Source organism: Chlorocebus sabaeus, chromosome 12 (assembly GCF_047675955.1).
Source record: "Chlorocebus sabaeus isolate Y175 chromosome 12, mChlSab1.0.hap1, whole genome shotgun sequence".
Classification (NCBI taxonomy): Eukaryota; Metazoa; Chordata; class Mammalia; order Primates; family Cercopithecidae; genus Chlorocebus; species Chlorocebus sabaeus.
This window is the reverse complement of record NC_132915.1, coordinates 113222655-113240265: the sequence shown is the minus strand read 5'-3', so window position 1 is coordinate 113240265 and position 17611 is coordinate 113222655. Positions and strand designations below refer to the sequence as shown.

The 17611-nt window shown below is 55.0% G+C and overlaps 1 protein-coding gene across 10 annotated transcripts in view; it reads right to left on the bottom strand.

Annotated features, from left to right (window-relative positions):
• TRAF2 (TNF receptor associated factor 2) overlaps window positions 1–17611 on the bottom strand; it is a 45214-nt gene that overhangs the window by 15770 nt on the left and 11833 nt on the right. For 5 of the 10 annotated variants that reach the window (XM_008005563.3, XM_008005560.3, XM_008005558.3 and 2 more), the window contains 5 exons: window positions 12048–12266; window positions 11321–11399; window positions 10175–10273; window positions 2964–3125; window positions 1389–1463 (listed from right to left, as the gene is read on the bottom strand). In XM_008005563.3, the coding sequence (XP_008003754.1) occupies window positions 1389–1463; window positions 2964–3125; window positions 10175–10273; window positions 11321–11399; window positions 12048–12235 (603 nt within the window). In that variant the 5' untranslated portion in view covers window positions 12236–12266. Of the gene's footprint in view, window positions 1–1388; window positions 1464–2963; window positions 3126–9916; window positions 10154–10174; window positions 10274–11320; window positions 11400–11494; window positions 11641–12047; window positions 12267–12379; window positions 15108–15165; window positions 16653–17611 lie in introns of those variants that run through there. The other 5 variants (XM_008005564.3, XM_008005557.3, XM_037987035.2 and 2 more) reach the window with 5 other exon arrangements.

The following is a 17611-nucleotide window of genomic DNA, read 5'->3' as shown; positions in this document are numbered from 1 at the left end:
GGCAGAGCTTGCAGTGAGCCAAGATCTCGCCACTGCACTCCAGCCTGGGCGACACAGCGAGACTCTGTCTCAAAAAAAAAAGACGGGATGAAAATGCACCATGCGCACAGAAAGCCACGTGTTCACAGTGATGGGGACAAAGTCCACCAGACACCACTGTGCTGCCTGGGCGACTGTCTTCGTCTTTCACTCTGGAAACAAAGTCTCAAGGAAAGAATCACCTCCTGACTCCTCTGTAAACCCCCTCAGGACAGACAAGCGCTGATGCAGACTAGGGCATGCGCAGAGGGCGCCTCTCAGGGGCACCTCCAGGCCCCACCAGCAGGAGATACAGCCTTGCAGACACGGCCCCCAGGTGGGCATCCTGGCCTCTGAAGGGGGCATGGCAGCAGCCACAGCCTCTATGGTGCTCCGACGAGACAAACCCCCCATCAAGCTTCGAGTGTGAGTTTCAGTCTCCAGGCGAAAGGAAAGGACGCGTTCAGACAGCGCTTGGCCAAGCTCACAGTGTGGGGCATTTCACAGACAAGTGGACAGAGGTGAGGAGACAGCCCTGTCCCGTCCCCCAGCCCCACCCATTTCAGGGCTTGGGCTGTGACCTCTATTTAAACAGAAGCAAACCAGAAAGATAGGCACACACCTGTCGGGCTGAGCTTGCGGGCGGGCCCGGCCAGCCTGACCCCTCCTGTGGCTGCCCAGATGGGGACTGCCACCTGCAAGACCTCCACATCCGACCTCTGACACAAAGAGCGGGTGCCACCTCCCCTTCCAGAGCTTCAGCCTCTCTGGACGAGCTACCCTCACCTCCAACAAGGGAGGCAGTCTGGGAAAACATCTCCATGTGTATTATTTCCCAGCTTCCTTCCTAAAGGTGTCATCTGCAGCAGTTAACTCTCAACTGGGCGAGAAGCCATTTTCCTGACAGAGTAAGGATGCCAGGGACGAGGTTCTGCCAGGCGAGGCACCAACATTTCACTGCTGTGGCGGCAGACCAGACTAGGGCGCCCAGTCTCCACTCCGGCTGCTTGCTGCAAACACTCAGCATCAAAGTCAGTACCAACATTTCTCGTAAGCAGCACATGGAGGGCTATGAGAACTTTAATGTTTCATTTTCAGGATAACTGGGAAATGACTTGCCCAAAAGTAAGCAGCTGTGTACACTGGAGGATGAAGAAGAGGGCTCGGGACTCAGCCACCTGGCCCCCGGTCCACTCAGGAGAGCAGCCGCCACCGTGAACGCATCCATGACCCAACGTTACGGGGGCTTTGCACTGCGGTTCCTTTGGGCACAAAGGTCATAACCTGTCCCAACCCCCACCCCACAGGACCCTCACGGCCAACACATGGGCCCCGCCCTGCGGTCCTCAGAGGACATGAAGGACACTCACCTTCTCCCTGGGGATCTTTTTCTTGCCGCAGCCATCACAAGTCAAGGGGAACTTGGGGCAGACCTCGTGGTGCGCCTTCAAAAGAAGTGATCAGGAGCATGAGGCTGGACGCCAATGCCAGGCATGGGTGGCAAGTGGGGGTGGAGGGTGGCACACAGTGCTTGGGCTGGGTAGCGCTGAGGGGCTGCAGGAGCACGTGGTCACCCTCGAGCCTTGCAGGACGGTGCTCCTCCCGGGCAGGATCCTGCCAGCACCACCCAGGAGCCTTGGAGATCTTAACGTTTTGTTTGTTCTGCCAGCTCCAGGGCAATGCGAGGGAGACCCAGGCCACCAGAGGAGACTCGGAAGCCACGTGAAACAAACGCCCCCGTGGAGATGGGGAAATGCTGCTCCTGCCAGAAGGGGAGGCTGGTGGGAAGGTCTGGCGGATGGACTGGGCTGGCTGCGTGCGGGACATCTCCAAGATAGACCCTGATATGCCGCTGCGGAGGGCCTGGCGCCCCAGATGTGTTCTGGTCAGGCCCATCCATCTGACAGTTTACACGGAAGTGGGGACGGGTCAGCGAAGTGGGGCTCCTGAAGTACAAGAGCCCAGGAAAAAAGATGCCATGGGCCCCAGAGGCAGGGAGACACTCGGAGACATTTCCACCAAAGTCAGGAACCCTGTGTGGATCGTGATCCAAATACACCAAGGCAAAGACAGACAACAGGGATGCAGACACAGGATGTAGGTCGTGTGGACAGTCACAGCTACAGCTCAGACATAGCGCTAGCGACTGTAGCTCTGTGCACCGCAGAAGTGTGTTCTCACCAACGCTTCGGGGAAACATGAAGTCACACTTGAGCAACTGTCTCGGGGGCAACGCCCAGGCCTGGCGAGGATGGACACATACCCACCGCTGCACTCTCTACCTGATGCATTTAGACTTTTCTAAGACAAAAATGCTTTTTTTAAAACTTTTTTTCGGCCGGGCGCGGTGGCTCAAGCCTGTAATCCCAGCACTTTGGGAGGCCGAGACGGGCGGATCACGAGGTCAGGAGATCGAGACCATCCTGGCTAACATGGTGAAACCCCGTCTCTACTAAAAATACAAAAAAATAAGCCGGGCGAGGTGGCGGGCGCCTGTAGTCCCAGCTGCTCGGGAGGCTGAGGCAGGAGCCCCAGCTGCTCGGGAGGCTGAGGCAGGAGAATTGCGCGAACCCGGGAGGCGGAGCTTGCAGTGAGCAGAGAGCGGGCCACTGCACTCCAGCCTGGGTGACAGAGCGAGACTCCGTCTCAAAAAAAACTTTTTTACTGACCTCGTGATCCACCCACCTCAGCCTCCCAAAAGCACTGGGATGACAGGCATGAGCCACCGCGCCCAGCTTACAAAAATGTTTTTGAAAGGCCTCGGCATTAACTTTACACCCATTCCCAGTTCTGCCAAGAAACATCCACCTGCATGTCTCCAGGGAAAGAGCCGAGGCGGGGAACGAGTGCAAAGGGGCCAACGCAGCCCCAGTGGCCAGCACACAGCTCCCCAGCTCAGCCCCGCATGGCTGCAGTCACACAGGTTGCTGCTCCACCGCACGCACCTTCCCGTCTGCCCCGCAGCAGGGCGCCCGGCAATGCCGGCAGCTCAGGCTTCTCTCTGGGCACTCGTGCTCCAGGTGGCGTTCCTTTTCACCCAGGCGGACCAGGCCTTTGCATGCAGGACATTCAGTCAGCATGAGCGGGCAGCGGCCTTCGTGGCAGCTCTGGCAACAAAAGGAGAAAGTGTCAGTAGAACTCACGTGGGACATTTGGGCAGCCACAGCTTCACCCGAGGACACCAGGCGATATAATGCCAGTTTGGTGTCTGCATGCGGGTCCTCGGTGCCATCCTCCCCGCCTGTCCTGGGGGCCGCCCTCTGCAGGTAGCTCTCAGGGCTCCCACAGGTGGGAGGGCAGGAGGAGACTGGTGTGTCCTCGTCTCCACTCTCTCCGCCCCACCCTGAGCTGAGGGGATGCTCTGCCACGGGGGTCTCTGTGTAGGTGCCTCATCACCGCCAGACTCCCCTATCTGCCCCCTAAAACAGCCAAGTGCACAATCCCTGCTTTGCACCAGCGGGTCCCTGCCACACACACCAGCTCCTAACCGAGAAAGCAGGCCACGCTCTTGCTCTGATGACCAAGCAAACACGGTCCAGGCTGAGTCTTGCCAGTCCCAGCCCCATCCTCACTGTAGGTGGGAGGTGTGAAGGGACAGGGAACATGCACAGGAGATAGCATGAGGGCAGGTGGCCTCTGCCTCCAGCACCAGGAAGCCAGCAAAGGCCTGAGGCACAAGCCCACCAGGCCAAGGTGCCAGGAGCTAGGCCTGGGACAGGCTGGTTCTAGCTGCACAGCACATACATTGGAAAGGGCCTAAGCTACAAGGAAGACAGGCGAGGGCCAGTGACACACAGGAAGGTCATTCAGGAGCCCACGCATTCCCACATACTGAGCCACCCATGAACTGGGCAGAGGCCCTGCCCTCCTGGAGCTGACAACCTGATAGAGTGACCACCGGTGCCGGAACACCAGGGAAGGCAGGCAGTGGAGGCAGGGCTGGGAAGGTGCCACAAGATGCAGTCTAGGGAGGCAGGAGCCGGTGCTGCAGGCTAAGTGTCAGGTGAGGCAGAGGACTGTGGACGTCCACAGATGGCCAGGGTGGCAAGGGAAAAGGACACAGAGGGAAAGGAGGCCGCGCCAGCTCCTCGCCATACCCAAGCCAGGAACAATCTAGAATGCAGGATGCAGAACCCAGTCACCTCTCTGACCCACTGCTGCCCCAGGCAGGGCTTCCTGGACCATTTTGAGGGCTCTGCCTGGATGTGAGGGGTCGGGACAGCAAGGTGACGGGACGTGGCTGAACCCTTCCAGGACTGCCTGGCAGCCGCGCTTCTCACAGACTCTAAGGTTGGGAAGCCGCGTGGTCACAGGAGGAAGAACGGGGTGGCAGGCACCACAAAGGTGCTAGTGGAAGGGGAGAGAGGGTGAGATGCAGGACGTGTCTGGGGAGCCACGTGGACCTGCTGGCAGACTGAATGTGCTCTTACAGGGACACAGAGAAGTCAAGAAGGACTCTCAGGCCTCTGGCCCAAGCCACAGGAGGTCCCGCCTGCCTCCATAAGGGGCCGGTGAGGTGTGGAAATAAAACTAAGCAAGGCTTTTTGTTTTGTTTTTTTGAGACAGGGTCTCACTTTGTCACTGATATGGTGTGGCTGTGTCCCCACTCAAATCTAATCTTGAACTGCAGTGCCCATAATCCCCGTGTTGTGCGAGGGGCCCGGTGGGAGGTCACTGAATCATGGGACGGGTTTTCCCCGTGCTGTTCTCATGATAGTGAATAAGTCTCATGGGATCTGACGGTTTTATAAAGGGCAGTTCCCCTGCACATGCTCTCTTGCCTGCCGCCATGTGAGACGTGCCTTTCTCCTCCTTTGCCTTCTTCCATGATTGTGAGGCCTCCCCAGTCATGTGGAACTATAAGTCCATTCAACCTCTTTTTCTTTATAAACTACCCAGTCTCGGGTATATCTTCATAGTAGTATGAAAAATGGACTGATACAGTCAATTAGGCTGGAGTGCAGGGGGTGCGAATATAGGTCACTGCAGCCTTGACCACAGCCCCGCACAGCTGGGACTACAGGCACACACCACCACACCCAGCTAAATTTCTTTGTATTTTTGGTAGAGCCATCTTGTGTGTGTGTGTTTTTTTTTTTCTTTTTTTTGAGATGGAGTCTTGCTCTGTCGCCCAGGCTGGAGTGCAGTGGCCAAATCTCAGCTCACTACAAGCTCCGCCTCCCAGGTCCACGCCATTCTCTGGCCTCAGCCTCCCAAGTAGCTGGGACTACAGGTACCCGCCACCACGCCTGGCTAGTTTTTTGTATTTTTTTTAGTAGAGACGGGGTTTCACCATGTTAGCTAGAATGGTCTCGATCTCCTGACCTCGTGATCTGCGCATCTTGGCCTCCCAAAGTGCTGGGATTACAGGCTTGAGCCACCGCGCCTGGCCATTTTTTTGTATTTTTAGTCGAGACAGGGTTTCACTGTGTTAGCCAGGATATTCTCAATCTCCTGACCTTGTGATCCACCTGCCACAGCCTCCCAAAGTGCTGGGATTACAGGTGTGAGCCATCACGCCCAGAAGTAGAGCCATCTTGCCCAGGCTGGTCTTGAACTCCTGAGCTCAAGCAATCTGCCCACCTAAGCCTCCCAAAGTACTGGGATTACAGGCATGAACCGCTGTGCCCGGTCAGATTTAAACATGTCTTTTGGGAGAAGTCTGCTATGACCGGGAACAGAGAAAGGGAATGGAAGTCAAAGGAACATGGAGTTGAAAATCTGCTAAGTTTCTTGAATCATGATAAACATAAAATGCATCATCTTAACCATTTTTCAGTGCACAGTTCTGTGGTATTAAGTACATTTCACTGATGTTACGTAACCATCACCACCATCTACCTCCACAACCCTTTCCATTGTAGAAACCTGAAACCCTATCCCTGTTAAACCCTAACTCCCCATTCCCCTCCTCCAACCCCCAGCACCATCCCCTGGCTCTGAATTTGACCACTCCGGGGACTCTGTCAGTGAATTCATGCAGTATTTATCTTCCTGTGCCTGGCTTAGCTCACTGAGCACAACCCTAAGTTTTGAGACAGGAGAGACACTACAGCACATTCTGTACCGATGGGCGCAGCCCGGAGAGAGGAGGACAACGTGCTGAGAGGAAGGTTCCCGAGAGGCCAGGACAGCAGAGGACCTGGCTGCAGGGCCCTTCAGGGAGTGGGGAGTGGGGATCAGCAGCTCCATGGAAAGCTGGCTATAGCTCAGAAGCCCCAAGTGAAACAGGAAAGGGTTAATGACACCTCCCCGGAGAGGGGAGACCCTGCTCTGGACGGCACAGGCACTTGGGCTGGCTTCCCTTCAACCTCCCTGGGCAGTGTTCTTCCCAAACCTTCATACAGATGCTGCAACTACTCCTCAGAGGCGCCCCAGGGTACACGGGCCCAGCCCTCCAAGACCTCCCATAGCACTGGTCCAAGCTAAGCCTGCTAAAGGAACCAACTCCCTGAACCCGACAGCGCCTTGCACTCTGCTACCCACTGACGGGACAGGACCTGGCCTCGGCCGCACTAGTGTGTAACAAGCCACCATCAAGCTGAGTCAAAGACGAGTCTCAGCAACTATTATGGCTTATGAAACAACTATTATGGCTTACAAAACAACTATTAAGGCTTACGAAACATAAAAACGAATCCCCAAATAGTCAGTGTTCTTAGATTTAATTAAAAGACTGTTCTTTAGGCCGGGCGCGGTGGCTCACGCCTGTAATTCCAGCACTTTGGGAGGCCGAGGCGGGCGGATCACAAAGTCAGGAGATCGAGACCATCTTGGCTAACATGGTGAAACCCCGTCTCTACTAAAAATACAAAAAAATTAGCCGGGCACTGTGGCAGGTGCCTGTAGTCCCAGCTACTTCGGAGGCTGAGCCAGGAGAATGGCGTGAACCTGGGAGGCGGAGCTTGCAGTGAGCCGAGACTGGGCCGCTGCACTCCAGCCTGGGTGACACAGCAAGACTTGGTCTCAAAAAAAAAAGAAAAAAAAAAACACCTTTCTCTTGGGACTTGGTACTTGAAATCCCCAGTGGGGACCAGGGATGTCCTGCAGCAGATACATCTACACCAGCACCATCTGTCTCAGTCTTCTCCCCACTCACAGCGGCCACAGTTCAAAAAAAATCAATATTTATTCAGCCAGAATTCAAACTAAACATTTGACGCAAATACAGTCGTCATCCCTCTGAATGTCACTAGAATGTCCATGAGGCCGAACAGACTTGGCTTTTCCCGGCCTTTCCGTGCTCGTGCAGCCCGTCTGTGTCCCCTCTGGAAGGTCTCCCTGCACCCCCACGGTGGACCCAGCTGCCAGAACGAGTAGCTCCGGGGCTGCTGGGGAATTCAGCTCTGCTTTTAGCGCTCAGCAAGCACTCCATCAACGTTTACCTAAAGTTTTAAAAAAAAAATCACTCGATTTGGCCAGGTGCAGTGGCTTATGCCAGTAATCTCAGCACTGCGGGAGGCCAAGGCGGATGGATCACTTGAGGTCAGGAATTCAAGACCAGCCTGGCCAACATGGTAAAAAACCCCATCTCTACAAGAAATACAAAAAATGAGCCAGGTGTGGTGGCAGGCACCTGGAGGCTGAGGCAGAAGATTCGCTTGAACCTGGGAGGCGGAGGTTGCAGTGAGCCGAGATCGCGCCACTGCGCTCTAGCCTGGACAACAGAGCAAGACCCTGTCTCAAAAAATAATAATAATAAATAAATAAATAAAATCATTCAGTTCCTAGAAAGGCATCATTGCAAAGGACAAACATATTCAAAAGCTAAGCAGGAATTCCCCCTTTTTCAACAAAGTTCAGACCATCAAGAAAGAAAAGCAGCCTTAGCCTCAGGACTGTGTTCACAATAAGGCCCCAACTAGCAGCACACTCTGAACAACCTGAGCACAAAGAGAGGCGACTCAGGCACAGCTACGCCTGCAGAACTGGCTCCCAACTGCACAGAGAGGGTTTGATTTCCATCCCCACGTGTGACATTTACAGCCAGTGAGAGGTTTTATCAATAAAATCAAAGGCCACGGCCAAGCTATTCCAGAGCAGTGCCCGCCCCTCCCACATGACCAAACCCGGCTTCTCTCAGGGACTTTCCAGAGCTCTCAAAGGTGCAGCCAGGGACTTTCCACCCTGCGTGCCTGCAGGACCGCGTGGCACCCCAGCCCAGGGGCTGGCTATAGTCCCTGGCCCTCAGCCAGAGGCCCTCATAATTGTCACTGTTGCATCCCATGAGCCTGGAGGTGGCAGAGACCCCAGAGGCCTCAGGGTCCAGTGCAGAGCTGGGAACTATTATCCCACCTGTCCCCCAAGCACCTCTCAGTCCTCTCAAAGGGGTAGCATAGCACCCCTACTCCCTGCAGCCAGCTGGTACCCTGACCCTACCAGGGAGACCCTGACCCTGGGCCACCTCCCCAGGGAGCCGTCTCCTTTGCAGACAGCACTGGGCAATGACCAAGCTGCACCTCTTTAGAGGAGCAGGGAGTGGGGTGTACGATGCCATGCACCACAAATGCTCGCGCAGCAGAGCCACACAGGGGCCCAGAAAGCCTTGCATCGCACGTCGTGGCTGCGGACGGTCTGGCATCTCTGTCCACAGAGGCAGGAGTCTCACTCCATGTCCAGGACACAATCCCCGGGCTAGGGAGGAGAGCACATCTCGTTCACCCCAGATACAGCTGGGACGGTTCTTCTGAAAAAATGAAACTTGGAGCCCAAAGACCACAAAGCAGAGTCTCAAAAGATCGAGGGAGGCGTGGCCAGGCTCACAGGGCAGGGAGGGGGAGAGGAGAAACCCACAGTAATGCAGGTCCAATTCCAACCCAGCCGGCAACACCCCAGGGTCCAGCTAAGCAGGAGATCCCAGACCCAGCCTGGGCAGGAAGCTCCCTTAAGTGCAGAAAGCCAGGGTTCCAAGCAAACAGCCCTCACAGCCTCACCAACCTGAGGCTGGACTGGATGGCATCAAGGTACCGCCTCACTTTGAGATTCTAATCTGTGACTCAGTGCTCACTGAACAATGACCCCTGCCCCTCCATTCTACTTCCTGTGCCTATGGATTTGATGACTCTGGGGGTGTCCCCCAAATGGAATCACAGAGGGTCTGTCCTTTGGTAACTGGCTCATGTCACTCAGCACACTGGCCTCAGAGTTCATCCCTGGGGAGTGTGTGTCTGAATCTCCTTCCTTTTTAAGGCTGAATCATATCCCACCGTGTTCACAGATCACACTTCCCATGTTTATCCATCATCCATGGACCCTGGGCTGCCTCTACCTTTGGGCTCGGTGGACAGTGTTACTCCAGGAATCCTGTACAAGGATCTCAGAGAGAAACCTCTTAAAGGGCACTCATTATGACAAGAAGGAAGACCGCGTAACTTGGCAAGACGTAGTGGCCTTGACTAGCTCTCTCGGCACCTCCTGGCCTCTACACTACAGGTTAAGTTTCCAAATGCCTAAAAGGTGACATGAGAATCACACTGAAATCCCCAATGCGCCAGTGCAGGAACACAAGCCCGCCTCGCCCAGCACACAGCTTGCCCAGTACACAGGGACAAACCACGGCCAACTGAAGTGCAGGCCACTGCCTATGTTGCTGTGACCACAAGACAAGGGTGTCCATTATTTCTGCAATTTCCAGTGTCAACACAATTCAAAATAAGAAATCCTCTGTGGATACAAGAGACACAACAAAAACCCCCACCAAACTCGAAAGCTGCAGGCCCCAGTGCACAGCGATCTCCCCTTCATTCCCAGGGAACGCTACCACTTAGATAACCTTAGATAATCACGGCATGCCCAAGGCTCACACAGGCACCTCCAACCCTCACAGTTACCCCACGATGGTGGGATCCTGCACTCCCATTGACAGACAAGAAACCTGAGGCACAGAGAGGGTAAGTACCTCGCCCGAGGTCACACAGCCCCAGCTCCACGGTGCAGGTCTGTGCTCCGCACTACTTGTGTTTCTAAATGGACATACTCTAAGAAGCAGCTCCGTCTCTTCCTCCACAGACATCAGACAGGCTTCAGCCCCAGTGAAAACGTGCAGGACAAGGTCCCAACCGCTGGGGGAGCGTGGGCGACTCCCGACCGCTGGGGGAGCGTGGGCGACTCCCGACTGCTGGGCTTCTGTCACCGTGCCACACACAGGCATCTTTACCTCATATTCTTTCAGGGTCCCCTTCCAGGTGCACCCATCAATGGGACAGACGGCCGGCAGGCTCTCCACCTCCCTGCGGGCAGCATTATCTGGGAAAGCCTGGGGAGAGGAACATCCCTCAGGTTAAACCTCCTCCCAGTCTCCCTGCTGCAACCGAGGAACACAGGCCACGCGTCCAAACCAACCAACACTGCGTCACGTCGCCTTCCCAGGCCACTCCAGGAGCAGAGGATGACTCCCTGATTCCATTTTTTTTTAGACTCACCTTGATCCCAAAATTTCCAGACCCTAAACTTCCCGAGTCTGCTAAGGGACAACTTCTGGCTGCCCTTTTTTTTTTTAAGGAGGGGTCTCACTTTGTAACCCAGGTTGGAGTACAGTGGCATGATCTTGGCTCACTATAACCTCTGCCTCCCAGGCTCAAGCGATCCTCCCACTTCAGCCTCCCAAGTGGCTGGGACTATAGGCGTGCGCCACCAAGCCCAGCTAATTTTTTGTATTTCTGGTAGAGATGGGGTTTCACTATGTGGGCCAGGCTGGTCTCGAACTCCTGACCTCATGTGATCCACCCACTTCGGCCCTGCAAAGTACTGGGATTACAGGTGAGAGACACTGAGCCCGGCCCCGGCTAAGTTTTTTGTTTTTTGTAGAGACAGGGTCTCACTATGTTGCCCAGGCTGGTCTCAAAATCAAACTCCTGGACTCAAGCAATCCCCGTGCCTGGGCCTCCCAAAGTGCTGGGATTACAGGTGTGAGACACTGTGCCCAGCCCCACCCATACTGTTAAATGAAACTGCCGGGCCGGGCACGGTGGCTCACGCCTGTAATCCCAGCACTTTGGGAGGCCAAGGCGGGCGGATCACGAGGTCAGGAGATCGAAACCATCCTGACTAACATGGTGAAACCCCGTCTCTACTAAAAAATACAAAAAACTAGCCAGGCGAGGTGGCGGGTGCCTGTAGTCCCAGCTACTCGGGAGGCTGAGGCAGGAGAATGGCATAAACCCGGGAGGCGGAGATTGCAGTGAGCTGAGATCTGGCCACTGCACTCCAGCCTGGGCGACAGAGCGAGACTCTGTCTCAAAAAAAAAAAAGAAATTAAGACATTTTCTGTTTAACATTTTTGGCTTCAAGACATTTTACTTACCGAACTGCTTTCTAAAATAGAAATGCCTTCTTCATATATGCCCTCGTGAACACAGGCAGCACAGTTCTGAGGCCCAGAGCTAGTGGGGAAAAAAGACAAAAAAAAAAAAAATCCCACCGTGAAACTTAATACAAAAAATAAATGAACACCATTTGCTTCAGTTCAAAAACCTACCTCCACACCGCAGTTTCTTTAAACTTTCTCATCGTTAGTGAAACCAACAGCAGGCAAATGTTAACGGGACATGTTTTAAATCCCAATATTCACAGGACAATGTTTCTATCGCTCCCCGATTGTGAAGAAGGCGCGCCTGAACTGCCAAGGACACTGGCTGCAGTAACTCAGGTGCTGCCGGCTCTCCCCATAGGCCGAGCTGCTGCTGACGTGCAGAGGCCACGCCTCTCACACCACTGGAGCAGCCAAAAGTGAGCAGTAGGCGGCACTTTAAACCTTCCAGTACTCACATTAAAAATAATAAAAAGGTGAAATTAACTATAACGATGTATCATATTTAACCCCATATATCCACAATAGTATTTCAAATTGTTATTTTAAAATTATTAATTTTACATTCTTTGTGGTAAACCTCCGAAATCCAGGGAGTATTGATAACTAGAGCACATCTAAGCTGGACCCGGCTCTGCCGGGAGCTACCAGGCTGGGCAGCGTGGCTCTAAGGCTAGCCTGGCCTGCCTGCCCCTCCTCCCAGCCTGCGGGCCCCGTGCACCTGAGGATGCTGGCCAGGCAGAAGGAGCAGTACCGGTGGCCACACTGCGCCTGGAAGGGCCTGCGCAGGACGTTTCCGCAGGCGGAGCACAGGTACTTGGCTTCCAGCTTGGTTCCCAGGAGGGTCTTGGAGAAGCCAGGCTGTAGCAACTCCAAGGAGCCAGGGGGGGTCACGCTAGCTGCAGCCATAAGAGCTGTGACCCCCGCTAACGACCAAGCCCTAAGGAAGAACACACAGCACGTTACACCTCAATTCCAGAACAATCCTCGAGAGAAAACCAAACCGATGGTGATCAGTAGCAGGCGATGGTGAGGGGCCAGGTCCCCACTGACCTGCAGTCAAGACTCGGAGAAGCAGAATTGCAGAGCTTTGGGGAGCCTTGGAGACCCTCCAGTCCCATCTCCCGCCGCTAGTACGGAAACTCAGGCTCAGTGAGGGTGGGGACCACATGGCTGGCATCCACATACCCAACCCACAGCTCCAAAGAGGCACAGACGCACGGGCTTCCTGTCATGCACACCCCCTCCCCAGCTAGAGGAACAAGCTGCCTTCCTGTTAACATTAACCGTCAGAGGTTCTCAAGGCTCTAGGCTCTTCGGTCTCCCCCATGGTTCCCACAATAAGCATGTTTTAGAGTGGTGGATGCCTTCTGAACTATCTTACCAAACCCACTGGGCAGGAGATGCCTGCCTGCCAGCACTCAGGCCCTGCAGGCACTCAGGAGAGAGCCATGCCGCCAGACCAGCCCCTAGAACAGCAGTGCAGCACACCTGGGGTTGGCTAGTGCATTCCCTTTAGCTACCCATGGGTTTCCCCTCACTTCAGATGACTCCATGAGCCAGCCCTGCCCTGACCCCTTGCTGTCCACTAGAACTCAGCCCCACCAAGGCAGCCACGGACAGCCTCAGTGCCCTGCACCACGCCCTCTCCTTCTGTCTCTCTAGGCACCAAGGCCACCACAGATGGCCTCAGTCACTCCGTGCCGTGCCCTTTTCCTGCCTCTCTGAGCATCATCCAGCCAATCGCCGCACCCCACCCTTCCTTTTGGATTAACTGTGGCTCTTCCTCCCTCAGTGTCCTGGGCAGAGACTCCACTGGGCTCTGCTCTCCTGTAAGAGCACCCCGAGGTGGGTTTCCCTCTCCCCTTCCCATCACGGAGCTCCTGTTGTGCGGGAATCCCAGGAAGGGGCCTGGTCAGGGTTGGGCTGATGCTGAGGACAGAGGAAGGGAACAATGAGAGCGAGCAGTTACCCGGCACACTAAGCGTTTTCTCTCTCTCTCAATGAACTACAAATCTCACACCTGTAATCCCAGCACTTTGGGAGGCTGTGGTGGGCAGATCATGAGCTCAGGAGATCGAGACCATCCTGGCTAACACGATGAAACCCCGTCTCTATTAAAAATACAAAAATTAGCCAGGCATGGGGGAGGGCACCTGTAGTCCCAGTTACTCGGGAGGCTAAGGCAGGAGAATGGCGTGAACCTGGGAGGCAGAGGTTGCAGTGAGCCGAGATCACGCCACCGCACTCCAGCCTGGGCGACAGAGCAAGACTCCATCTCAAAAAAAAGGGGGAGACAGCACTCGGTCCCCGTCAACCCTGTAAGCGGTTTGGGTAAAGTCTGAGTCCAAAGACTTCAAAGTTTCTGGCTGAAGTGAAGTTTGTTCACACGTGCTGGCCCCATCAAGCACAGGGAACTTCCGGGACACAGACGCCCAAGAGAACAAACTCGAAACACAACCAGACGGCAACCATGGAGCTGCCCAAGCAGCAACAGGAAGCTGTGGATTAGAGGCAGACCCGTGCATCTCCACAGCCTCATACCTGGAACCAGGGCCAGGCGTGAGGACCCGAAACCCCACGCTCCTTCACAACGGCCTCCAGCGCCTTCTTGCGGTCGCCATGGGGGCACGTGTCACCTGATGCTCACCTGCCACACTCCGCCTTCCAAAAGCAGCCTGAGGGCCAGGGCTAGCTCTAAGTATGCTCTGTCTCTGGTCCTGGCCCCTGAGAGCCCAAAGAAAGGGGGTGGGAATTGGGGTCATCTCTCTAGCAGGAAAGCAGTCTTGATTCAGGGAACTGGGGACAGCTAGGGAGGGACTTCCAGTGGGGATGGGGGGACTCACTCCTAGAAGGGCGACTCCAGGCAGACCAACCTCGGAAAGAGGTGGAGGAAGGACAGGGGCATGGTGTCAGCTGAGATCCCCAGCAGGCAGCCCAGGGAGGCAGAGACTGACAGGCAGGCCCTGGCCTGAGGGTGGAGGGCAACTCCCAGAGTCCTCTCCCCAGAGGGCAAACTGGGGTGGCATTTTATTTACTTAAGGAATGACTTATCAGAACCATTCCTTTTCTTTTTTTCCTTAGGGTCTCATGCTCTGTCACCCAGACTGGAGTGCAGTGGAGCAATCTCAGCTCACTGCAACCTCCACCTCCTGGGTTCAAGCAATTCTCATGCCTCAGTCTCCCAAGTAACTGTGACCACAGGTACACGCCACCACACCCAGCTAATTTTTTGTATTTTTCAGACGGGGTTTCACCATGTTGGCCAGGATCGTCTTGAACTCCTGGCCTCATGTGATCCACCAACCTCGCCCTCCTAATGTGCTGGGATTCCAGGTAGGAGCCACTGTGAATGGCCCATTCCAACATTTAAATAACAAATGCATTTTCCATTTTTTCTCCAGGAAGGACAGTGGATGGTGACTGCTCTGTGCCTGGACAACAGCCCCAAGATGGGGGCCTTGCTGTCCTACTTGAGCCTGACTGATGCCTCCAGGCAGGCTGTTAGCTCAGCCACAGGTCCTAACACTGCACACCTGCTCTGCTGTCTTTCCAAGGCCCGAGTTGCCAAAAGGGTGTCCTGGAAGCCTTGGGTCACTTGTAACCTCGAAGCAGCAGGGACCCCCGCAACAGGCAGAGCAGCAGCAGGAAGGCTGCAGCCACAGCAGTGAGGAAAACGAAGTGTCACTGTGTGCCCCTGACACAGCGGTGTGGGTCACCCAGTCCCAGGACTGCTCGCCTGAACGGGGCTGACCTCTCCCAGCAGGCCCAGGACCAGCAAGTCTTGGATGGACCCAAGAGGCCAGAACACTGCTGAGGCCCTCCTCTCCTCCTCTCACCTCTGCCCCAGTTGCTGTCCCAGAAAGAGGTCTTCCCAGCTCTCAGGACCGCTCCGCCATTCACCAGGGACTCAGCCAAACTCAGGAGGCTTTCACTTTTCTTGCGAAACAGGCGTCTCACTATGTTGCCCTAGCTGGAGTACACTGACTATTCACAGGCGTGATCACTGCACACTACAGGTTGGAAGTCCTGGGCTCAAGCGATCCTCCTGTCAGTTTCCTGAGTGACTGGGACTACAGGTGAGCGCACCTCCATGCCTGGCTATCCAGGATGCTTTCTGAGCCCACTCCTTGTCCAATCACAGGCCAATCCCACTGGCTCTGCCTCCACGCTGCCAGCACTGGCCCCTTCTCTGGCCCTGACCCTGCTCTCTGCTCCTCCTTCACACCCACACTAATAAGGCACCCCTCCCTGAGAGCTCCCCAGGAACATCCTGGGCACTCAGAAGGAAACCCAGCCACTGGGTTTAGGCCCATCTGGTCTTATCCCCCACCATCCTCATGATGCCCCCAATCCCCCTGCTCTCCTCTGTTCCCTTAACACTTTTGCCCTGCTTGGAAGAGTCCCCGGTGCTGGTCCCTATGGATCTGCACACCTGCCCCTTGGCAACCCTGAGTTAGGCCTAAGCAGCCTGCACCCAGGACAAGGCCCAGCAGCCTTCTGAGACTTGCCTCCATCTCCCATGTAATGTCCCCAGATCTCAAAAAGTGGAAGGACAGTTTACCTGTAAACCCCTGAAAAAGGGCCACGACCGGCCGGGCGCGGTGGCTCATGCCTGTAATCCCAGCACTTTGGGAGGCCAAAGCAGGTGGATCATGAGGTCAAGAGATCAAGACCATCCTGGTCAACATGGTGAAACCCCCGTCTCTACTAAAAATACGAAAATTAGCCGGGCATCGTGGTGTGTGCCTATAATCCCAGCTACTCTGGAGGCTAAAGCAGAAGAATCGCTTGAACCCAGGAAGCAGAGGTTGTAGTGAGCTGAGATCACACCACTTCACTCCGGCCTGGGTGATGCAGCAAGACTCCACTAAAAAAAAAAAAAAAAATAGGCCAGGCATGGTGGCTCACACCTGTAATCCCAGCACTTTGGGAGGCCGAGACGGGCGGATCACGAGGTCAGGAGTTTGAGACTAGCCTGACCAACAGGGTGAAACCCCATCTCTACTAAAAATACAAAAATTAGGGCCGGGCGTGGTGGCTCAAGCCTGTAATCCCAGCACTTTGGGAGGCTGAGACGGGCGGATCACGAGGTCAGGAGATCGAGACCATCCTGGCTAACACGGTGAAACCCCATCTCTACTTAAAAAAATACAAAAAAACTAGCCGGGCGTGGTGGCAGCCGCCTGTAGTCCCAACTACTCAGGAGGCTGAGGCAGGAGAATGGCGTGAACCCAGGTGGCGGAGCTTGCAGTGAGCTGAGATCTGGCCACTGCACTCCAGCCTGGGTGACAGAGCGAGACTCCGTCTCAAAAAAAAAAAAAAAAAAAAAAAAATTAGCCGGGCGTGGTGGCGCACGCTTGTAATCCCAGCTACTCAGGAGACTGAGGCAGGACAATCACTTGAACCCGGGAAGGAGAGGTTGCAGTGAGCTGATATTGCACCACTGCACTCCAACCTGGGCACTGCAGCGAGACTCGGTCTCAAAAAAAAAAAAAAAAAGTAAAAAAGAAAAAGGGTCACTACCACACGGATCCCAAATAGGAGGTGCTTTTTAACTCAGAAAAAGTTAGGCCCCAAGACAACCACCCTCAGCCTCTTCTGCAAACATTCCCCAAAGCTTCCTTGACCTACCTCACCAACAGAAGCACGTTCCAAGTGTCTTCCCCCAATGGTGCGCCAACCCTGCAGACCCATGGGGCCAGCCCCTCTCATCCTCCACAGGAGAGACACGTGGACTGCCAAAACTGATGCCGTGTACAGGAGAGGGGAACGCACAGGCAGTGACCTCATCCCTGAGCTGCGCTCACTGGCCTGAATAGGGCTGACTCTTGAGAAACTGTGACAAGACTGTCAGTCACCTCTCTGCCCCGCAAAGCCAGCAGTGGTGTGCTTTCAATCCCTGCTTCTGAATCTGTAATTTAGTGAGACCTTGCACTCATGTGGTACTTCAGAGTTCAGAAAACATGCTTATAACCTAAACTTACTCCTCCAAACACCCAACAGAGGGGATGCTGGGGTTCTGCCTGCCCAGTACTCAAAGTCCCTTGGTGGGGAGGCCACACCTGTTTCTCCCTCTTTCTCGAAGGTAGGTGCACCTGCTCCTGGGGGCGGCAGCGCTTATGCGGATGTTCCGGAGCTCACAGATGCACACCAGCTGTGGCAAACTGAGGTGGGAGCCTGCTCACCAGGACTGCACCCTCAGCACGCGTTTATCATGACACGTGGAGATGCGCTACGTACACATACATCACTAAAACCTCACCAGGACTGCACCCTCAGCAC